The sequence below is a fragment of the Grus americana genome, chromosome 11 (genome assembly GCF_028858705.1).
Source record: "Grus americana isolate bGruAme1 chromosome 11, bGruAme1.mat, whole genome shotgun sequence".
NCBI classification, from domain to species: domain Eukaryota; kingdom Metazoa; phylum Chordata; class Aves; order Gruiformes; family Gruidae; genus Grus; species Grus americana.
This window is the reverse complement of record NC_072862.1, coordinates 10,819,412-10,841,973: the sequence shown is the minus strand read 5'-3', so window position 1 is coordinate 10,841,973 and position 22,562 is coordinate 10,819,412. Positions and strand designations below refer to the sequence as shown.

The 22,562-nt window shown below is 61.9% G+C and overlaps 1 protein-coding gene across 11 annotated transcripts; it reads left to right on the top strand.

The window, feature by feature from the left end:
• The first annotated feature begins 192 nt into the window (after positions 1-192).
• Positions 193-21,787, top strand: USP19 (ubiquitin specific peptidase 19). Of its 11 annotated transcripts, none has more exons than XM_054837987.1 (28): positions 208-324; positions 4,084-4,183; positions 4,355-4,599; positions 6,429-6,485; positions 7,592-7,720; positions 8,285-8,418; positions 8,753-9,160; positions 9,491-9,758; positions 9,892-10,048; positions 10,154-10,225; positions 10,752-10,867; positions 11,191-11,405; positions 11,704-11,905; positions 11,992-12,125; positions 12,316-12,474; positions 12,560-12,670; positions 12,835-12,945; positions 13,107-13,208; positions 13,406-13,546; positions 13,730-13,848; positions 14,064-14,201; positions 14,291-14,655; positions 15,331-15,441; positions 16,009-16,225; positions 16,545-16,697; positions 16,800-16,963; positions 17,043-17,221; positions 21,541-21,787. In XM_054837987.1, exons 3-28 carry the CDS (start codon positions 4,491-4,493, stop codon positions 21,679-21,681), a joined length of 4,212 nt encoding a protein of 1,403 aa, XP_054693962.1. In that variant the 5' UTR covers positions 208-324; positions 4,084-4,183; positions 4,355-4,490; the 3' UTR covers positions 21,682-21,787. The 11 variants fall into 11 exon arrangements, with proteins under 11 accessions (XP_054693956.1, XP_054693961.1, XP_054693962.1 ...); XM_054837991.1 differs by having other exon boundaries at positions 11,197-11,405; positions 21,541-21,720; XM_054837984.1 differs by lacking the exon at positions 21,541-21,787 and adding an exon at positions 19,025-21,501 and having other exon boundaries at positions 11,227-11,405.
• Positions 21,788-22,562: the final 775 nt, after the last annotated feature.

The following is a 22,562-nucleotide window of genomic DNA, read 5'->3' as shown; positions in this document are numbered from 1 at the left end:
GCTATGGGAACGCCCCGGCAGTGCCGGGCCGGGTCGCGCCCTTGCCCGCCCTTGGGGGCGGATCGCCCCTCAGGCGCCGTGATGGCGTCACGGCGGGCGTCGTTGCCATGGCGCCGCCGGGCCGGGCGCCGGGAGAGGGACGGAACGAACCAGCGGTCGGCCCCGTCTCGCGTCACATGACCGCTCCCCCCCATCGTCTTCCCGTGTCACGTGGGCTCGTCCGCCGGCTTCCGGAAGTGCGTCACGGGCTCGGGCCTGTCTCCTGAGTCGGCCCGCTCGGAACTTCGGCTCGAAACAAAACAGACCGGAGCGGCGGGCGGGGCCGTGAGTGCGGGATGGGTCGGGGCCGGGCCGGGCCGGGGCGGCGGCGGGGCGGAGAGGGGCGGCCGGGGCCGGTGCGGAGGGAGGACCAGAGCCGCGGCGGCGGGCAGGGCCCGGGGGCGGCGGGAGGCCGGGATGCGGCCCGGGGGCGGGAGGCAGAGCCGGGGCGGCGGGGAGCCGGGCGGTGTGGGAGGGGGCAGGTGACGGCGGCGGCGTGAGAGAGGCCTGAGGCGAGAGGGCTTGGGGTGGGGCAGGAGCTGGGGGCGGCGGGGGGCAGGCAGCGCTGCCTCGGGGCGCGGCAGGACGGGCCGAGCGCGGCAGCCTGCGGCAGGAGCTGGCGGTGACCTGCTGCCCTGCCTGCGTGGTGGGGCCACCGCCTGGGCCTGGGGCTCTCGGGCGGTTGGGCGGGGGCACCGTTCCCGGGCCCTTTCCTCTCTCCAAATGTGTCAGGCCGGGCAGCGGCGCAGGAGAGGCTGGGGGCCCGCCACCGGCCGCAGTCTGATCAGTCATCTTCCCCGGAGAGTTGTCAGGGCCCAGGGGGAGCCAGGCCTGCCGGGCTCCCTGCACAGCACAGCTATAAGGGCTCGCTGCTGTCGCGGCGCCTTGGGGACACGGTGATTTCCACACAGGTTGGAAATGTTACGTGTGGCGGTGCTGGGTGCCTGCCCCAAGCGGCTCTGTGCTTGTCATGTGTGTGTCAGGTATGCCGAGGAACTGTAGTAAGAGACAAGTTTGAGTCCTGAGATTTCTGATCCCTCTGAGGAACAAGGAGCAGAAAGTGACAAAAGTACTTGTGCACCAGAGGGAGGTGTTTCTGTCAGCTGTGTTTGGGACATGGAGGAGCCAAAAGTCTGTGGAAGCATGAGGCTGGGAGATAGCCAGGCTCCTCCACAGCTACCCCAATAAAGGCCTTTGGGCACTGAGCGGGGGGTGCTGCAGGCAGGAAAAGGCCCCCTGGTTCTTGCCAAGTGCTCAATGTGCTCCAAATATGTGGGGCAAATTGTGTCTTGTTGTGTACTTTCTGCTGTCGTTCCCTGAGCATTTACATTAGCCCAGTCTGGTGCTGCTGTGGGAAGGGGCAGCCCTTCCCCTCGGCCTCTTATTCCCATTCCCGAGTTCTCCCTTTCCTCTGGCCAGTGAAAGTGTTTGTGCAGCCCCAGCGTGAACTGGGTTGGGGAACTGCTCTAGGGTAAGACAAACTCGGCAGAAAGCAGTTTTGCTTTGGTTGGCATCTTGATGTGGTATGCGCTGCAGCCACGTGGATGCTCGCACCAGCACAAAGGCTGGGAGAGCAGAGGGCAAGGAGGCACCTCCACTCTCAGCAGCACAGCCAGGCTTTCCTGGCTCGGAGAAGGATTGAGTAAGGTTTTGTACGAGCGCCCAGCCCATCAGGTGTTTCTCCTGAGGTACACCTGGCACCCAGCCAGGGCAGCCTTTCACCATCTCTCCCCTGCAGTGGCTCCTGCAGTGCCGACATTAATGGTGCCAAAACCTGCGTGCCCCTGCACACCTGTGGGCTGAACGTCTCGCCTGGCTTCACATTTCCAGATGGCAGAGAGGGGAAAAAGTCTCAGGGATTAGAATAGGTGAATGGGAATAACCTGTGCTTTGCCTGCATTCCTCCAAAACCCCATGGTGCCTGCAGTGGCCTTGGTCTGGCAGCTGGAATTGGGCAGAGCCCCAGTGCTGCTCAGCTCCTGCCTGCTGTTAGGAAATAACTGTTGGCAAAGCACCTGAGGGAGCCGAGCCCTCAGTGAGGCATGAGAGCAGCAGGCTTCTCCTGGATGAGTGACAGCAGACACGTGACCCTGGGTCTTCCACTCACCCTGTCTGGGGAGGACAATGATCCTTTCTCAGCCTTCCAGGACCCCTTTTGGAGCTTGCTGTCACCCTGCCCAGCAGTTACCCCATGCCACCCCTTCAGAGGTACAGGAAGAAGGCGATGGAGCTTGGCCTGGCCCTGCACGAAGCAGTCGCTGGTTCTCATCTCCCATTCCTCATGGGGTTTTCACCCTAGAGGCAAAAGAAATTCAGAAAAAAAACACTTTCCTGCATTTGATGAGCCCAGATTAGCTTTCACAGTGCCAGGAAGTGCCTGTAGCTGACCTGTTTTGGTGTTGCGTGGGGACTGAGTGGTGGCGTGTGGCTGGCAGCAGCAGCCTGCTGGCATCAGAGGCCCAGCCTTGCAAACCACGGCCACATTTGCCGCTGCTAGGGACCCTTCCCATTCCCTCTGCAGCCAGAGGCGCTGCTGCATCCCAGGGAGCAGCTCGGGGATGGCACTGCTCTCCTCCCACGTTCTTTTAAGCTCTCCAGGGCTGGTGCCAAGCCCTGCTCAGTGTCCCTATCTCCACGTCATTTCAGGCCCCTCTGCCACGGGTGGTGGGAGTTGCCTGTTGCAGGCAGTCAGGGAGGACTTGGTGCTCGAGCTTTTTGCTTGGCTTTGGTGGCTCTTGGTTATGAGAGTGGGTTGGCCTGAAGAGAAACTGTTTGGGCACAGCGCCTGACACGGGACTGGCTTTGCCAGAGCTGAGGGCAGGCAGGACCGCTTTCCTCTCTGGGTTCCCTTTGCAGTTTGTGGCTATGACTCCATCTTTGGCTACTTGTTGCCCTGAGTGTTTCTAGCACACAAACACCCTGGTGATGTGGGGCGGGCAGTGCAGAGCTGCCAATGTGCTCCCTCCAACTGAGCGTTTCCCTTGGAGCTGCCTCCTGCCCTGGCCATGCCCGAGCAGAGCTGTGAGGTCTGTGCTTGGTACATGGGCGGGGGCAGGATGGGGTGTTCCTGAGGGCAGGACTTGCCTCCCACAGAAGGCAACAGGCTTGGTGGAGCTGTGCCAGACCAAGGTGCTGTCAGGCTTAGGCATCAGCTCTGATGCTCTGTGTCTTCAGATGTGAGCAGGGCACAGGACGAGGGATGAGGTGTGAATCAGGGCGCTGGGAGCTGCTGCCGGCACCTGGGGGTGGGCAGGATCCATGTGGCTGGGCCCGCTCCCCCACAGCAAAGCCCTGCAGATGGGTGAGCACTACCCGGGTCAGGGCATGCTGCCAGGGCAGCAAGGGAGGAAGCTTTCCCAGCTCTCTGCTTTCACCGCATTCGTGGAGGCATCTCGAGCAGGACCGTTTTCAGGGGGTTGTTCCAGCTGTCCTCTATCGAAGCTGTGAACACCCGAGGGCAAAACTGGAGAGTGAAACTGAGACCAGCCCTTGGGCCAGCAGCTCCCAAACCCTGTAGGGGAGCTGGCTCTGCCTGGGAGGGCATGTCTAAGGGGGCAGGGGTGAGCGCCCTGCCTGCCCTGCCCTCTCCCTGGGGCAGAAGGAGTGGAGGTGTCCTGTTTCCAGGCCAGGCCCTGCTGGCGCTGTCTGTAAACCAGCAGGGAGATGAATATGCAAGGTGCAGTTGTGCTGGTTAAGCTCCTAGCTGGTGGGTGGAGGGGGAGGAACTCTCCTCTTGCCAGGGAGCTCTGCTCTCATCTGTCACAGGAGGCTGTCCTGGGCTTGCTCCTGCTTCTCCCCTTTCTTCCTTCTTAGGGCGTTACTCGCTCCTGTTCCCGCCCTTTTGCATGGGGCACTGTTTGAAATAGCTGCCGGCCCAAGCTGTCAGGCGAGCTGCCCCAGTTGACCCTGGAGGCTCTATTTTGCAGATCAGGGCCTCCTCGGGTCCTCGCCCTGGGCTCTGCCTCCAGCTGTTGTTAGTGCCGGCGGCTCCTCCGGGCCGGTGTTGCTGTAGTGGGAGCCATGAGCATGACAATTGCTTTCCAGGTTTTTAATGTGTGCCACATACAGAAGACCCCCGGTTGTATCTTGGGAGCTCTGACAAGCCCATGCTTTTGGCAGTAAGCATTGTAACAGCTGTGATGAGGTAGGTTTCCTCACCAAGCGCTGTGTGGGGCTTCCCGTAAACACCGCAGTGAAGGTCATGTGAGGGCACTGGCCCTGAGAGGGCCTGGTGCTGGGGCAGAGAGCAGATCCTGATGCTGTTGGGCCTTCTCCACCCACTCCTCCTGCCACACTCGCTCTCTCCTCTCTTTAGGCCACTAGTTCCTTGCCAGAGAGTTTGACCACAGAGAGTCGCCAAGATAGCTGGGCCAGGAAGAAAACGTCGCACCCCTGACCCAGACTCCATTACCGACCCCGGCGGGCCGTTTGTGTCCTCCAAACGGCTGAAGATGTCCAGCAGCACCAATGCCCCTGGCCAGAGGAGAGTGTCTCGGGGCTTGGATGATGCCACCAACAAGAAGAAGCAGAAGGATCGAGCCAACCAGGAGAGCAAGGAAGGTGAGAGCCCCCTGGCAGCACTGCAGTGAGCAGGCCCGTGGTTTCTCGGCCCTGCAGGGTGGGAGCCTTGCAGCCATCTGCTGCAGGATAAGCAGATTTAACTAATCGCTTCCTGCGGCTGATGGTAACTTGTGTGATGTGGGATCCTCTTCGGCACAGTGTCCTCCCTGGACCTGTAACCTCCTTCCTTCAGGCACTACTTAGCCCCAGCTATGTGAGGAAGGTCGGGCCTGTGGCCTTGTTAGCTTAAGCCTGGAGCTGGCCTCAGTGGTTGTTTCTAGACTCTGCTTTTGGCTGGGACTGAGCTGCCCCGATCCAGAGGGAGTGGGACTGAAGCCTGTGAGTGCTCTTGCAGCTGGAGGTGGTGCTGCTTCCCCATCGGTTTTCTGAGGCCAGATGGTGTGAGGCAGTGACCAGGTGCTGTCAGCGCCTGCCGAGTGTGGGGCCTGCAGGTGAGGCTGGTGCTTTTGCTTCTGTGTCAGGGCAAGGTGTGGCACAAGTGAAACAGTTGCTGTGGAGTAATTCCCCCTGTAGCTGCTGTGTATCCAATGGTGAAAATGATGCTTCAGGTGCAGGGAATGCCTGTGGGCAGGATGCAGGCAAGAGTTCCTGTGGCCCTGGAAAATTGCTCGATTTCTGTGCCTGCCCCATTATGATTGTTGTAACCTCAAAATCACAGTGTTTTGTAGGCCAAGGTAAACGAGTGCTTGCTGAGGTCTGTGCTGGAACAGCCAGCTGCAGTCCCCGATGCGAAATCCCGCGGTGCAGAGAGCACAGAACTGTGCTTTCTCTTAGGTGGGAGGTGTGCCGTATCTCTGGTAAGGCCTGACCCTCTGCACCTTCTGACATGGGGGGCTCCTGCCTTGCCAGGGGCTGCGGTGCTGCTGCGTTGCCTCTGTCCCCTCTGTGCAGGGGTTGTGAGGGGCTGGAGCAAGCTGTAGATCCTCCAGGCAGTGCCACTGCACCACTTCTCACACTGCCAGCCCCACCGGTGCCTGCGCACCAGCAACTGCGGTGGTCAGCAGAGGTTTCCTACTGATTTGTAGCCAAGGGATGCAATGATAGCCCTCTGAGCACTCCAGGGTGGAGACCACAACTCCCGTCACCACTGTTTCTCTGCTCCAGGACAAGGTGCTGTTGCTTTGAGCCCCTTGCCTGGCAGAGCTCACCACCCTGTGGGGGTGGAGCAGACCCTGAGACGCTTCTGTCTGTCGGAGGTAATCCTGCAGGGAGTGGGGATTAGGTGTCAGGTCGGTTTGGTTCCTCAGCCTGATCTGGAAGGAGGTTTTGGCTGTGGACATTGGCAGCTTGCGCAGGAATGGGAATGTTAAAGTGCAGCTGGGCCACGTGGTTCTCCCATTACAGCAGAATTGGTTTGAGCATGCCCAAACATCAGGTTCTCCCTGTCAGATCAAGGCAGGACTCCTCTGTACGGCTGGAGACTGAGGGCCTAGTGCGCTGAGCAGGGCATACAGTCTGGTTACCACAAGCTCCACACTGAGACATGCCTCAAAGCAGCGCTGTTTGCGCGGTGCAGTAACGTGTTGTTCCCGCTGTGGTGCTGATTAGACTGGGATATGGTGGTGTGGCCCAGAGCAGCTGTCCTGGGGGAACTGACTTGCTGTGGTGCTGCAGGGAGGGCTCTGGGGAAGGGAGAGGTGTGAGGAAGCAGAAGAGGGAAACGAGCAGCACATGCAGGATGAAAGGCCTGGACAGAGGTTCAGGGGAGAAGGAGATGATGTGTGAAATTTTGGGCATCAGTGTGCCAGCCCATGCTTTGAGGTGACAGAATGACAGACCTGCCTGCGCTTTGCTTCTCTGCCCACCAGTGTCTCGCCCTGAGCTCAAGCAGGCTGAGACTGCCCAGGAGAAGGACTCAGAGGAGGGTAAGTCGAGGTGTGCGCCAGCTGTCAGTGCATGGCCATGGAGTGCCCTTGCCGAGGGATCTGAAACTCTCACCTTGTTGTTGTCGCGTGCTCCAGCATTGAGCAGATCTAACCCGAGTGCTCGTTGCCACAGCATTTGTCTTATGAGGATGCGGCCTTCCCAGGGGCGGAGGAGGGTGCACGTGGCTGGGAAGGGCTGTCTGCAAGGAAGAGGCCCTGGGCACGTGGCAAGCTGCTTCCGACTCAGGTGTCACGGTGCCACTGAGCACAGCCCTGGGATGCCTTGCCGCTGGCATCCGTCCTGCTTGTTTCTGAGCTGGGAGTTGTGCTGGACTGGGAAGATCCCAAGCCGTGTCACCCAGCGGGCACTGTTGGCTGGTTTCTGCTTTGGTCCCGGCCTGCTTTGAGGACCGAGTAGGACATCCTTGTGCCACGGAGGGTAGAACAAACCTGACTGGAATCACTTTTTTGCCTTGAAGACTTCAGGACACCATAGGGCCAGATCTGGAGTCTGGCAAGCACCTGGTGGAGGTTCTGCCTGCAGCAGAGTGACGGTGCTGCACTGTTTTCTGCCTGGGTGCAGCGTTCTTGCACGGCTGGTGGCCCTGCCCGTGTTTCATTTGTGTTAGCAGTGCTCACCTGGCAGGGGTACAGTGCTTTGGTGACTGCAGCTGGGCTGCTTGGTTTGCATATGCAAAGGGGAAGTGGCAATTTCTGATTGTGGTCAGAGTCCACTTGCATCCCCCAGAGTAATTCTGTGGCTTCCTCGCTCCCTGGGAAAGCAGCAATTACTTTGTAGTTGGCAGCAGCCACCCCTTCTTCCCAGCTGCCGCTGCTGCACGTGACAGGGCCAAGAGCAGCGGCTGCCTTTCTGATCTCTCCAGTTCCCACCAGGATTTACCTGCCCTGCCACAACATGTGCTCTTGTTTGTGGCCTGTCTGATGGGAGCAGGTTGCGAGTGTCCCATTCATTTGGCATGATCTGTGTCCCCTGCGTTGACCCCCCTGAATTGAGCGTGCGTTCAGGCTTGCGTTCCCCAGCCAAGGAGCGGGCACTGCAGGCTCATGCCCCAGCGAATAGGTGATGCTTCCCTCCCTCTTCCTAGAGCTGCTGCTGGACTGGAAGCAGAATGCTGATGAGATCATTGTCAAGCTGAACTTGGGCAGCGGCGCTCTGAAAGTGGAGGATGTAGATGCTGCTTTCACCGACACGGACTGTGTGGTCAAACTACCAGGTATGGGGAATGGGGCGACTGCTACAGACATTTCTCCGACGGGGCTTGGCAGAGCTCTGGGCTAGATGTGGGACTGATCCAGGCAGGCATAAAACCTTTCCTTCAGAGGCAATGCCCTGCTGTCAGCTGGCACAGCTTCAGCCAGCAGGCAGGGCTGATACAAGAGCAGTGTAAAAGAAGAAGGGTGGAAGCTGAGGAGGGCAGGAGCTGGCCTCTGTGCTAAGTGAACAAGCACACACTGTTGCGCTGGTGCATCTCTGTCCTCAGCTTGCTGGGATGACTGAGTCCCAGCCCTGGGTATCCCTTGGAAAAGTGACTGTGCCCCTGGGGGCAGAGAAGCCCAGGGCCTTCCCTCTGGGAAGGAGGCCAGCCAGATGTACAAAGCAAATCCAGGGAAGCTGGCGTTACCCTGAAGGCTCCTGGGGTATGGTGGCAGCCTGCCTGCAGCCTCCTTGGCTCTGGATGAGTGCTCCCTTGATCCCTGGGGCAGGTGAAAGGGGGTTGTGCGTTAGGTGACAGCTACTTGGAGCGCTGCCTGAGGTGCCGGTTCCCCTCTGCTTGCAGACGGGCGCCAGTGGAGCTGTCAGTTCTACGAGGAGATTGAGAGCTCCTGCAGCAAGGTCCAGTGCAAGAAGGGCAATTTTCTACAGCTTGTGCTCCAGAAGAAGATCCCACTGCATACCTGGTCTTCACTTCTGGTGAGGAGGGGAGGATCTGCCTTTTGAGGGAGCTTATGGAGCCCAGGGGACCTGGGGTGAGAGTTTTACTCCCTGTTCTTGAGCTGCTCAGGGAGCAACATAGGGCACATCCTGTGTCCACTTGCTACCTGAGGGCAGTGAGCCAGCTGCCTCTGTCCCAGGGAGAGGAGGGGTGTCATTGTACCCCCGTTCCTGCCTGCCACGTAGCCTCCAGGTTCTGAAGCAGAGCCATAGCACATTCTGGGAAGGGGGAGTGAGGGTGAGGGGCTGGCAAAGTGCATGAGAGGTGCTGCTGACTGGATACCTTCCCACTGTGCTACACTGCTTTTCACAGAAGAGAAGGAAAGATGGATCCAAAGAGCTGGCCAAAGGGGCTGCATGCTGGGAGAATGGGAAGGAAAAGGCTGCTTCTGCAGAACTGGCCCCTGAAGAGCCCAGGGCTGAAGGTGCAGAGCTGCCGAGGTGCCGGCGGGAGCCCTCCAACCCCAAGCGTGCTCCGGGAAGAAGCGAGGCCCTGGGAGGAAAAAGCCCAGCCAGCCCAGGGATGCAGAGCGGCCCCAGCGCCAAGCGGGCAGTATATGTCAAAGTGGCTCCCACTGAAGAGGAGCCAAATGCCAGAGTCACTGGGAGCGTGGAGTCCAGCAAAGGGCACAGCGGGAGGGCAGGCAGCCGCCGCAATGGCAGAGCCAACCAGATCGATGCACCGACAGCCATTGCAGACCTTGCACCACCACTGGAGAAGGTACCCCTGCTCCCTCTGCCCCTGCGCAGGGGATGCTGCTTGTGGAGGGGCCCATCCTTGCCAATGAGATGGGCTTTCAGGGTCCTGCAGGTGATGCTGAGGGCTGGCATGGGTTGGCTGTGGTGGAGGAGAGGGCGATGTGAGGACCCCGCGATCGCTGAGCTGAGCGTGTGCTCTGGTTCTAATGAGGCTGAGCTGAGCGTGGGATGTGTGGGGGAAGTGTGCGGCATGGGGCTGTGCCTGCCTGGCTGACCAGAGTCACAGTGAGTGGGCCAGGGCAGCTCAGGGGTGGCGGTGTCTGTTTTTTACTGTGTCCCTCTGTCTTGAAAGGCTGTGGTTTTGGCCAAGGAGACTGTTCCCGTGGAGATACCACCTCTTGCGACTACCACAGAGGTCTTTCCCCACCGTGTTGCTACCTGCTTGGAGAAGAGAGTCTTACAGCCAGGCAGCCCTGCTGAGACCTTGCGGGGCCGGGACTGCACGCCTGTTCTGGGAGAGACCTCTAAGGCTGTCCCAGTGGCCACTCCTCCCCTGGGCAGAGACGGTGAGAAAAGGGACTGGTCCAAGGACGACGTGGCTCTGGAAGCAGCAGCTGATGGTGAGTGGCTGGAGCCCAGGGGCTGGCCCAGTTGGGAAGGTCCATCTGCTCAGGACCTCTCCTGGGTCAGCCTGCAGCGCTGCCTCGGCGTGCAAGGAAGGTAATATCTCTCTCCATGGCTTTCCTCACTCAGAGCCAGAGCCTTTTGTGAGCCTGACCTTCGTCAAGAATGACTCATATGAGAAGGGCAATGACTTGGTGGTGGTACATGTCTACGTGAAGGAGATCCACAAGGAGACGTCCAGGGTGTTGTTCCGGGAGCAGGACTTCACGCTGGTGTTCCAGACAAGGTACACACGTGTCTCGGGATGGTGCCAGGCTGCTGTGGAGCTCCTGGCTGTGGCTGGGCTACTTGTTTGTTCACCTTTTCTCACTCGCTTTCAATTGCTTTGCAGTGACACGAACTTCCTCCGCCTCCATCCTGGCTGTGGGCCCCACACAGTGTTCCGGTGGCAGGTGAAGCTCAGGTACAGCTCCCGTCCTCTCAGCCTGCACCGGGGCGAGGGAGCTGAGAGTGCAGAACTGGAGCAGGAGCTGGTCCCGGCTGGTGGGGCTGTGCAGGGCATGCTCATTTCTGTACCTGGGGGTCTCCCTTATACCAGGCTGCACTAATGCCCCAAGACTGGGCTGCCTTGGCTCAGTATGGTGGCTCGCAGGGGTGGAAATCCCAGTGCCTTCTGCCTGTGGTCTTCTCCCAGCTGTCCTAGAGCTCTTGGGGACAGAGCCGAACCAGCCTCTGTGCATTTTGGGTGGGATGTCCAGTGGGAGGGGGCACGTGAAGCCAAGCAGAATGGATCTGCCAGGAAAGGGGCCCTCTGTGCTCAGTGTGGCCAGACTCAAGGGTTTCCGCTCTGCTTTGCCAGGGCCACCTTGGGATTGGTGCTGGCTGGGTCCCTGCTGCCTGGAGGCCGTGACCCTGCCTTGCAGAGGCTTTGGCATGTCTGAGGCTGCTGGGGGGTCTGGGGCACCCCTGACTTGCTGCATGTTTTGCAGGAACCTTATTGAGCCGGACCAGTGCACATACAACTTCACGGTGTCTCGCATCGATGTCTGCCTGAAGAAACGCCAGAGCCAGCGCTGGGGGGGGCTGGAGGCTCCAGTCACACGAGGTCTGCACCCTGCCTTCTCCTTGTCTTGCCTGCCTGCTGCACCCCAGTGGGGCACGGTCCCTCCTCACTGCCGGCAGCAGCCAGATGGTGCCGGATCCTCTGGCGTGGGATTGTGGGGAAGGAGAGCGGCTGAGCGGGTGCAGGCAGGAGGGGTGTGGGGCAGGGTGAGCCCAGTGCTAGGGAAAGGGCACCGCTGTTCCCCTTGCTTATGGGGAAGAGGGGTAGGAGAGAGCCTGTGTGAGAGTGTGGACTGAGCAGCTCAGCCCTGCCATGGGCAGAGCGCGGTGCTGCTAACCACAGGCCCACCCTTCCCCCTTTTTAAGGTGCAGTGGGTGGTGCAAAGGTTGCCATGCCTACAGGCCCTACCCCTCTGGACAAGAACCCCCCAGGCAGTAACCAGCACCCCCTGTCCAACAAGGAGGAGGCCCGAGGCAGCGACAAAGAGAAGCCACGTGTGGAAGATGGGGGTCTGGATGGTGTGGCAGCCCGTACAGCCCCAGAGCACGTGGCAGTGAAGCAGGAGCCGCACATCCCCTCGGTGAGTGGGGACACACTGGATTTGATGGGGGCGGGCCCACTTGTCCTTGGGACCTCACCTCCTCGTGTTGCTCTGGGGACTGGCAAACTGTCCTGGAGGAGGAGGCAGTGCTCCTCGGTCATAGCTGGCAGGACTGGGGGCAGCGGTTGGCCTGTCTGTCCCAGTCCTGGTGGGAGATGGCATGGTGACTCCAGTCTAGCTGTGTCTGAGGGGTGCCTTGGGCTTTTGGGTTCCCCTGGTAGTCCCAGAGAGGACCCCCCCAAGCACAGCACCCTCACACCCACCTCTGCTTTGGCAGCCCAAACCGACATGCATGGTGCCACCAATGACACATAGCCCCGTGAGCACTGAGAGCGTGGAGGATGATGAGGATGAGGATGAGAAGAAGAAAGTGTGCCTGCCCGGCTTCACAGGGCTGGTGAACCTGGGCAACACCTGCTTCATGAACAGTGTCATCCAGTCCCTGTCCAACACCCGGGAGCTGCGCGACTATTTCCATGGTAAGCCCATGCTGGGAGCCTGGCAGAACCCTGCCGCTCGGACAGTGCAGCCAGCAGCCACACTCTCTCTCCTGCGTCTCTTACAGATCGGTCCTTTGAGTCGGAAATCAACTACAACAACCCGCTGGGGACGGGGGGACGCCTGGCTATTGGCTTTGCCATGCTGCTGCGAGCGCTGTGGAAGGGCACGCACCATGCCTTCCAGCCCTCTAAACTGAAGGTAGGGCCACAGGCACCAGCACTACGCAGGAGCTGCCGTGGGTCCCCAGCATTCCTCTGTGGGCACCTGGCTGCCCTGCCAGTGCCACTGAGAGCTAGTGGGCGTGGGTGGGCGCAGCCAGGCTTCGTGCGTGGGACGGGTAGTGCTGCCAGGGGGCTGCTGGCCAGCCTTGACGACTCTGCTCCCCCAGGCAATCGTGGCCAGCAAGGCCAGCCAGTTCACTGGCTATGCCCAGCATGATGCTCAGGAGTTCATGGCCTTCCTGCTTGATGGCTTGCATGAGGACCTCAACCGGATCCAGAACAAGCCCTACACAGAGACCGTTGACTCAGATGGGAGGCCTGATGAGGTGAGGGTGTCCCTCCCCAAAGCCATCACGAGAGCAGCCCCAGCCCAGGTGGTTTAGTGTAATGCTGAGCCCTTTCTCCCCGCAGGTGGTAGCTGAGGAGGCCTGGCAGCGACACAAAATGAGAAATGACTCTTTCATCGTGGACCTCTTCCAGGGCCAGTACAAATCCAAGCTGGTGTGCCCAGTGTGTTCCAAGGTAGTGCAGCCCTGGAGGCTCTGCCTCTGTCCTGGCTGCGTGGCAGCAGGCTCCTGACCCTGAGAGAGCACAGGTCACAGGGCATGGCTGGATCTTGGGGCTGCTCCCTCACTGATCTCAGCCACAAGCACTTCCCACAACTGAGCGTGCTGTCACGTCTACAGGTTTCCATCACCTTCGACCCCTTTCTGTACCTCCCCGTGCCCCTCCCGCAGAAGCAGAAGGTGCTGACTGTCTACTACTTTGCAAAGGAGCCGCACAAGAAACCCATCAAGGTAAAGGACACCATCTACTCTGGGGAGGTAGCCTGAGAGGGCTCCCGGAGGTGCCCCTGGCAGTTGGTCATGTGCCAGCAGGCTGAGCTTTGTGTTAAGTGAGGGCCCCCATGCCTCGGTGTGGTGTGACTGATGTGGTGCTTTCACTTTCTTGTTGGTAGTTCCTCGTGAGTATCAGCAAGGAGAACTCCAGTGCCATGGAGGTACTTGACTCAGTGGCCCACAGCGTACGCGTGAAACCAGAGAACCTGCGCCTGGCAGAGGTGAGAGTGCTCAAGCAGGGGAGCAAGCTGTGGACTGCTCTTGTCCATCCTCCTCTGGGGGGGTGGTGAGCTGAGCGCAGCATCCCTGTGGTGCTGCTATCCTTGCAGCTCACTGTGGGGCTGAGGTCTGTGGCTATCTCAGGAGAGGAAGCGTGGAGCAGCCCTCACACAGCCCCACTCCACTGCTTTCCTGGCAGGTGATTAAGAATCGCTTCCACCGTATGTTCCTGCCATCCAACTCGCTGGACACGGTCTCCCCCACGGACCTGCTGCTCTGCTTTGAGGTGCTGTCCCCAGAGCTAGCTAAGGAGCGGGTGGTGGAGCTGCAGGTCCAGCAGGTAAGAGGGGATATTGGGACTACTGGGAGGCATGCAGGGAGGCCGAGCCAGCCAGTGGGGCTAAGCAGGAGGGGGGAGAGCTGCACGCAAGGGTAACTAGCTGCAGCAAGCACGGATGTCCATCGAGGCTGCCTTGTCCAGCCCAGGTGCCCTTCCTTGCCCAATGGGTCCTTTCTCCTGCAGCGTCCACAGGTGCCTAGTGGCCCCGTCGCCAAGTGTGCAGCCTGCCAGAAGAAGCAGCTGCCAGAGGATGAGAAGCTCAGGCGCTGCACGAGGTGCTATCGAGTCGGTTACTGCAACGTGTGAGTTGGCTTGGTGCCTGGCAGGGAGGGAGGGTCTCCTGTGCTGAAGGGCTAGATGGGAGGGCTCAGCTGTATGGGATGGGCCTGGCCTTTGGGAGGGAGCCAGCCTGCCTCATAGTGCTCCCCTCACCCCCAACACACCCCTCCAGCTCTGCCACGCTCCTACCCAGGTGGGTCACAGATGCTGGGTACACCTCAGGCTCTATGTGTTACAGGGCATGTCAGAAAACACACTGGCCAGACCACAAGGCTTTGTGCCGCCCCGAGAACATTGGTTTCCCCTTCCTCATCAGTGTGCCAGAATCCCGCCTCACCTACGCCCGCCTGGCTCAGCTGCTGGAGGGCTACGCAAGGTGAGGGTCCGGGGAAGGGGGGTGCTTCTGCCCCAGAGCTGAGCTCAGCCCTGTGCCTGGCTGGCTCTGACTGCCACCTCCTTGCCCAGGTACTCTGTCAGCGTGTTCCAGCCTCCGTTCCAGCTGGGCCGGATGTCACCAGAGCAGGGGCTGCAGCCTCTGCTCCCGGACAAGCTGGAGCCCCTGGCCAAGAGCAGCTGTGCAGCAGCCACCTCTGCCCCTGAGCTGGGGGATGGGGACAGAGCTTCCAGCTTCCTGCAGGAGCCCCCGCTCTCGCCAGCTGTGCCTGAGCTGCACCCGGAGCCGGGGGACACCAGCATAGTCCGGAGCAAGGTCCTGGCAGCAAGGAGTTCCCTCTTGAGTTTGGATTCGGGCTTCTCCGAGCACATGGAGTCGCAGGGCGACAACTGTTGTGAGAAGGAGCCGTCCTATGAGAGAGCCCTCAAGCCAGAAGGTAAGAGGTGCTGCAGTGCTAACTGTGTCTGTGCCAGGAACCCGGGCAGCCCCAAGACAAAACAGGAACGATTCTCCCTCCTTGGGATGACCCTCCACCACAGCGTCTGTTCTCCCCTTGTGAGCTTGGTCCGAAGACCTCGGGGACATACACAGGGCGCTGGGAGCTGTCTTTTGGCAGTGCTGCCCCACCTGAAATGCCTGCCTGCCCACGCTCTGCTTTGCCCTGGCAGCACCCACGGGACACAACAGAGACCTGACTAGGAAAGAGGCTGGAGAGTTGTGTTCTTGTGGGAGGGGTGGGAAGGCAGAAGCCTCTGAGTCCCGTGGGAGGGCAGAGCCCAGCACGGACTAACCCCCTCGGGGCTGTGAGCGCAGCGTTTCCCTCACTGACTCAGCTGCACGGGAGCAGCCTCACGCTCGGCTGCCTGGCTGTCACGTTTCCAGACACTCGTCTCAGGATGGCAGCAATGTGCAGCGAAGGGGCAAGGCAGGCAGAGGAGCGCAGCTTGCCAGGGGCTGGCGCCTGCTAAAAATAGTCAAGGACACGGGGCACGTGGTTGTGTCCCTGCAACGCCGTAACATGTGAGGTGGGGGTGGGGGCACTGCAAATTCTTGGCCCCTACGCAGGGCAGACAGGCAGTGCCACCACAGATCTGTCCCTGCCTGTCCACAGCTGCCATCCCTGGGTACCAACACACTCCAGACTCGCTGAGTGCCCGTGCCACGCAGTTCTACATCAACAAGATCGATGCTGCCAACCGTGAGCACAAGCTGGAAGATAAAGGTGAGCCCAGAGCCCCAGAAAGTTCCGCCTTCATCCCTGGCAGCCTCTGGCAGGGTGATGGATCTGCCTGGCCAGGGTGCCGGAGGCTGCCTGGCACAAGGTGAACCCAGGTGTGACAATGGCCCCAGGCTGGACAGTGGAAGCTGCATCTGGCATAGGGGATGGCAGGGCTCTGCTGCACAGAGCTGCCATCTGGAAGCTCTTCTGGGGCATGACGTTCCCGCTCTCCTCAGCAAACAGACCAATTCCCTTCAAAGTCCTGCATCCACAGAGGGTCTGTGATCTCTGGGTCACCTTGTGTCTGAATGGGACACCCACATCTGGTGCTGGTTATGTAGGTGCTGCTGAGAGGGGCTGTGCCAGTCTCACCCTGCTGGCTGTGGGACTCTGACGCCCTGGGGTGACAAACCTGGCTGTGGAGGTGCCCCATAGGGGCACTTGTCCTCCCCTGGCAGCACTGTGTGACTGCTGTATCGAGCCAGAACAGGCAGGACTGCTCCTAGCCCTGGCAAGGTGGTCTGGCCTAGCCCAGCGGGGCAGGTGTGTGAGGTGTGTGCCCCTTTGCAGGTGACACCCCCCTGGAGCTGACAGATGACTGCTCCCTCGCCCTGGTATGGAAGAACAACGAGCGCCTCAAGGAGTTTGTGTTGGTGGAGTCCAAGGAGCTGGAGTGCGTGGAGGACCCAGGCTCGGCCAGCGAAGCAGCCCGGGCTGGTCACTTCACCCTGGAGCAATGCCTCAATCTCTTCACCAAGCCCGAAGTCCTGGCCCCAGAGGAAGCATGGTGAGGAAGGCAGCAGGGTGGGTTCCAGCCCGTGGGCTCAGGCAGCAGCGGGGGCTTCCCAGGAGCTGCTGGGCCTATATGCCGTTTTTTCTGGTGGCCAGGAGCATTGGGCTGACCTTCCCTATGCGCTGGGGAGGGAGGCCAGAAGCCAGCAGGGAGCAATGCCAGTGCTCTGCAGGGCTGTGCTGGCCTGTCCCTGGCAGGGATGGCTGAGACCTCCTGCCTCCCCTCTGCCAGCCCCACACGTGGGGGACCTCGGGGCTGGGCTGTGAGACCTGGGGCTCTCACCACGCTGGTAACGGGCATGCTTTTCCCCCAGGTACTGCCCCAAGTGCAAGCAGCACCGTGAGGCCTCCAAGCAGCTGATGCTGTGGCGCCTGCCCAATGTCCTCATCATCCAGCTCAAGCGCTTCTCATTCCGCAGCTTTATTTGGAGGGACAAGATCAACGACATGGTGGACTTCCCCGTCCGGTGAGAGCCTGGGGGGACGAAGTGCCTGGGTTGGCACTGCCGCTGCCCGGCCTCTCCCTGCCTAAGGCTGACCACCCCGACTGTCTCCGTGTCTCTCCCCAGGAGCCTGGACCTGAGCAAATTCTGCATTGGCCGGAAGGGCGAGCAGCAGCTGCCCATGTATGACCTGTATGCTGTGATCAACCACTATGGAGGCATGATTGGGGGGCACTACACAGCGTACGCCCGCCTGCCCAACGACAAGAACAGCCAGCGCAGCGACGTGGGTGAGGATCTACCAGCCTCGCCGCCCGCCTCTCCTGCAGCTGTGGCCTGTCTGCTTGCTTAACCCTTCTCTCCTCTCAGGCTGGCGGCTCTTTGACGACAGCACGGTCACCACTGTGGACGAGAGCCAGGTGGTAACCAGATACGCATATGTCCTCTTCTACCGTCGGAGGAACTCTCCTGTGGAGAGACCCCTGCCAGGGCAACCCCCAGACCACCGAGCCGAGCACACCCCGTCTGCCGAAGCTGCTCCCAGCCAGGTGAGAGCTTGCGTCTCTTCCAGCGCTGTTAGAGCCGCAGACTCTTAAAACGTGCTTGCACGTCGGGCCTGGCCTGCCTCTGCCAGCGCCCACGGAGCCTGGCGCAGCTGTGGTGTGGTGCCTGCCCCTCTTCAACAGGCCAGACGTTGGGGCTTGTCTTCCCCTGTTCCTGCTGTGCTCTTGGGACGGTCCCTGCCCTGAGGGACTACAGGAGGGCTGGTTCCCTCATTAGGGTGGGAGTGCTGGTGGGAGGGCACCGGAGGAAGCAGGAGGGGGCACTCCAGGGTCTGCACCGGGGGAAGGCTGTGCGGTGCAATAGGAGCTGGCTGCGGCAGGAGCCGTGAGGACCTGCCCTCCGCTGCCGCTCTCAAGGCAGGGTGGGGGACGCTTTCTGCTGGGGCCCAGCTCGGGGCCAAGCTAGGTGCAAAAAAGGCAAATGCCAGTGCTGAGCCAGAGGCCTGGCAGCCTTTTCAGGGTGCTGAAGAGAAACCTGCCAGAACAAGCTCTGCTGCTGGGCTGCCCGGGAGGGGTGGGCCAGCCGGCAGGGTGCTTCCGGCATGCACCAGCAGGGAATGGTTGGGCTGATCTTTGTGCGAACATCAGAAATGAAGGCCCAGGTTGGGGCACAGTGCAGCACTCACCTAGCCAGCCCCTCTGTGTTGCTGTGCTGCAGCTGTTCCCTCCGTGCTTGGTACCCCCATGGTCCCATGAGGTCTGAGGACGATGCTTACCCCATCTCTAGCACAGCTGCATGCATGTGCCCTGTGGGGCCCTTCTGGCCTGGTCTCCCAGCCTGTCTGGCTTGTGCAGCTCTTGTCCTGGTGCTGGTGAGGCGTCCTGGCTCTGCCCTCTCGGCCGGGGCCAGGAGCTGCCTGTCTCTGGGCCCAGCGCGTGTCCGGCATGTTGGTGTCCCCCTGCCTGAGCTGTTCCTATCCTGGGGGGCTGTGTGTGCCCTGGAGCAGCCCCGCTGCCCGAGGGTGGCCTGGGCAATAGCAAGGCTGCTCTGCTTGTCCCATACCGGTGGTGGGAGCCTTCAGGGGCCCCCACAGCACTGGGAGCTCACTGTATGCCCCACAGCCCTGGGGTTCACTGGGTCCCCTGGGGCTCACCAGGCCCCCAACAGTGCCAGATCCCCCACAGCAACGGGGCTTGCTGGATCCTGCCAGGGCTCAGCAGGTCCCCGAGAACCTCAGACCACCCGCACCCCTCCCGGGCACTGGGGTGCCCTCCAGAGACTGTGCCCGATTGGCCGCCCTGCGTGATCACCGGCACTGAGACGGGCCGGGCTGTGACTGGCTGCCTGTGGATGGTTCTCCTGGAAGTTGGGCTACAATTGACCACCGGAGCATCCCCACCCACTGAAGCAGACCTGTGACTGGTTGTGCTGTGACTGCGCCTCCTGCTCCTGCTGGCTCTGGATTGGCTGTGGTCTGAAAGATCCTGTTGGGATCAGAAAAGCTGGGCTGGGATTGGCTGCTGCCTGCTCCCTCGCCATCTGGACCCACCACTGCCTGAGCATCGGCTCCACCGGGATCCGGCTGCCTGCTCTGCACCCCACGAAGACCCTGCCCGGCAGCTGCCTGCACTCGCTCCCGCAGAACCACCCACCGGACCCTGGCTGCGCCCCATGCACCAGACACCCTGAAGAGCCGCGGGGGCGGGCGCGACCGCGACGGTGCTGCATGGGGAGGCGGGCTGGCTGGGCATGGGGCTGGGCTCGTACGCAGCCGCCTGCCCCAGGGGATGGCGAGGGGTGTTGCCCATTGTGTTCTGCAAGTGCTGACGCAGGTTTCCACATCGCAGGCTTCTCTGATCTGGCAGGAACTGGAGGCTGAAGAACAAGAACTGCAGCTCGAGGCACCCCAAAGGCCTGCAAGAAACTCCTGGAGGCCCCGTGGCCAGAAGCGGAGTCCGGGCACCCCCCAGCACCCAGACGAAGGCTGCGTCAGATACTTCGTCCTGGCCACCACGGCCGCAATTGTCGCTCTCTTCCTGAACGTCTTCTACCCGCTCATTTACCAGACCCGCTGGAGATAGGCACGGGCGCACAGCCAGCTGCAGGAGCAGGGCTGCCGAGGCACACGCCGTCCTAGGACGCTACGTGATGAAGACGTCGGGCGGCAGGACAAACCGCCAGGAAGGACTCACCAAGGGAAGCGTGGGGCCGTCGGCTCCTGCCTGTCTGCTCTGGCATCTCCCGTGTCAGCTGGCAGGGCTGTCTGGCCAGCCCGCTGCCTTGCCAAGGTGCTGCCCAGAACCAGGAGCCCCTCAGCCCTCCCTTGCCCTTGCTGCCCACTGGGAGTGGAGCAGACCTCGTGGGTACCTGCTGCTCAGGAAAGGATGCTGCTGCTGTAGCACAGCCGGGGCCTGTGAGACCCCTGGGAACAGCAACTGCCTCTGGCTCCTGGGAAAGAAGTGGAGACCTGCCGGGAGGCTGCACAAGGGCAGGATGCCCTGACATGGGTCCTGGTCCAGCCACCTCTCCCAGCTGTGCTGCTGTGGGAGCCTTGTGCTCTCCAGGGCTGGCACAACCCGTGGCTCCTGGGCCAGCCTGTTCCCTCCTGCTGAGCCTCCTGATGCTAGCTGCCCGTGTGCTGGAGCTGTGTGCACCGCACCCCCATGCTGGGGCCAAATGGGCTTGTTACCAAGCCGAATGCTCATCCCCCACCACAGCTCCTGGGGAGCCTGGCAAACTGGGCTGAGGGGCCCACGGTGAGCACTTGCCTCCGTGGGCTGCCAGCTCCCATCGGCAGCACTGTGGGGTGTGTGGGCTGTCCCCGCTTGGCCCTAGCTGGTTGTGTCCGGGGCGGCCAGGTCTCTGCTAGGGGAGCGCAGTGCAGCAGCTTGTTTGCAAGGGGAGCGGCTGCCTGTGCCGCAGGAGAGGCGTGGGGTTGGGGAGCACAGGCAGGACCTCGCTGTGTTAATAAAGCCAGGTTTTCCAAAGAGACGTGGCATCCCTGTCCTGTGTGATGGGACCCCCACACAGGGGCAGAGACTCTGTGCCAGAGCCTGCTCCGGCACAAGGGCAGATGCTGGTGACCCTCCTGCGCCTGAGGCAGCTGCTTGCAGAATCTCTTCGGCACAGGGACTGTGCCCTGGGCTCTGCAGAGTGCCTGGCACACCCTGTGCAGCAGCGGGTTCAGGGGAGAGCTCTGCCTGCCAGTGCCAGGGACCACAGGCTGGGCTCCTGCTCCCTGGCCGTGGGGCAGCAGCCCCAACGGGACATGTGCAGGGTGTGGGGAGCCCGGCAGGGCCGGCAGCGTGCAGTCCCGCAGGGCCAGGGCACGGGCTGCAGCTCCAGCGGTGTCTGACATTGAGACGTGTTGCCCTTGGCTGAGCGTGGCTCAGACTGCTCTGGCGTGTTTGGGTGTGAGAGGTGACTTCAGAGCCCTGTGACTTCCTTTTCCGTCTCTGCCGTTGTCCCACCAGCTGTGTCCTTGGCTAGCTCGGGAAGGATGCTTGGCAGGGAAGGGGGTCGCCTGTGTTTCTGGCTGGCGTTTGAGCTGGACAGTGGGGAGCCCAAGGCTCCCCTCACTTCAGTCCCGCACCCCTCTTGCACGTGTGCCACGGTGTTTTCTCCGGCAAGCCTGGCGGGGCTGTGCTGCGGTCATGAGGGGCCTGTCCTGGAACAGTTGCCTCATTGTCTGCAGCCCCGGGGCTCGGCGGCTTCCCCCGCTCACCCACAGCGCTGGCCTCGTGGGGCTGAGTCAGCGCCCGGCACTGGTGGGGTGACCTCTGCTCCGGCTGGTGCTGGCGCCCTAGGGTTGGGGCCTATAAGCTGCTGCCTGCTGCTGCCTGCACCTGCCTGCATCTGCCTGCACCTGCCTGCCTGCCCTCCCTGGAAGTGGGTGGCCAGCAGCGAGGCCCGGGATAGACGCTCCTGGCCCTGGAAATCCCCTCAGGTTCTGTGCCATTCCTCAGACCCCGGCAGGCACTGGCAGCCTGCCCTGTGGCTTGCTGCTGCTGGCTGGGTGCCCGTGCCGGGGCGCGGGGCTCTGCTCAGACCTGCCCTAGCCACAGCAGCCCTGGGGGCACGACTGCTGGGGTGGGGAGAGGCGGCAGTGCTGGGGCTGGGCTGTGTGCTGTGCCCTGGCTCTCCTCTGGTGGGCAAGTGGGGGCTGTGGCCAGGGGCTGCTGCCCTGCTGCTTTCTCCTGGCACCAACTGCTGTTGTCTGGGCCACGCTGTGTGGGGTCCCTACCCTGAGGGTCTGCATCCCCCATGGCTCCCCGGGAGCAGGGAGGGAGGAGAGGGGTGGGCAGGGCAGTGGTCCCCCTCTCATGCCTGTGGTCTCCCTCTCACACCCACCTTCTGCTTGCAGGGACTGCCCCCAGTGCCGTTCGGATCTGGCCTGGCCCCCGAAGGAGCTCCGGCGCTGGCCGCGGAAGGCCTCCCCGAGCGCTTCGCCAGCCCTGCCGAGCGCCCGGCCCCCTCCTACAGCAGCATGGAAGAAGTCGACTAGGGCATCGCAGGGTGCCTGCTCCGGGGGGTGCGGGCCGGACTGGGCACCAGGGGGGGGGGGGTGGGGTCGGGGTTTGTCCTGTGCTCATTAAACTCGCTGAACTCCACTTGCCTTTGCTGCTTACTGTCCCCTGTGTCCCTCTGGTGCCTGGTGAGCCCCCCCAGGCCGCTCTGTCCCCCAGCGTGCTCTTGGGGTCCTGTGTACCCTGCTGCCCTAGGTGCCCTTGTGTCCCCTTGGTTTGCTGGGGTACCTGGTGCCCCCGGTGCACCCTACAGCTCGGTGTCCCCCACTGCCCCTGGCTGCCTAGTGCCCCTGCCCCCCCCGGTCCCGTGGTGCTCAGTGCACCAAAGCTCACTGTCCGTGCAAGGCGTCCCGCTATCCCCTGCTGTCCCTCAGTGCTGGGTGTCTCTCGGTAGACCCTGCTGCCGGCTACACCCTATGGCAGTGGGGAGACCCCCAGTGTGCCCTGGTGCCCACTGCACCCTGTCGCCCGGTATCCCCCCGTGCAGTCCTGCCGCCGTAGCGCCCGGTGCGCCCCAGTGCTAGTGTGGTGGGACTGCAAGTCCCGGTGCCCGGTGTCTCGCAGCGTGCCCTGGTACCGATGTGGCGGCACTGCGAGGCTCGGTGACCCCTGATACGTCACATCACCCCGTGTCCCCTGGCGCCAGTGCGCCAGGACTGCGAGTCCCGGTGCCGTATCTCCCGGTGCGGGCTGGTGTGGCAGGACTGCAAGTCCCGTTGCTCTGGTGCCCGGTGTCTCCCGTGTGTTTTATCGCCTAGTGTCCCTAGCGCCCGGTATCCCCCGGTGACGCCCCGTTCCCCGCCGCGCGCCCTCTGTCCCGCTGCCCCCGCCTCGCCCCGGTGCCGGTGCGGCGGGACTG

Coding starts and splice junctions, on each gene's coding strand:
- USP19 (XM_054837981.1), top strand. CDS start 4,491: ATGTCCAGCAGCACCAATGCCCCTGGCCAGAGGAGAGTGTCTCGGGGC. Junction 9,161..9,490: donor TTGCACCACCACTGGAGAAG/GTACCCCTGCTC, acceptor CTGTCTTGAAAG/GCTGTGGTTTTGGCCAAGGA. Junction 15,442..16,008: donor GCACAAGCTGGAAGATAAAG/GTGAGCCCAGAG, acceptor GCCCCTTTGCAG/GTGACACCCCCCTGGAGCTG.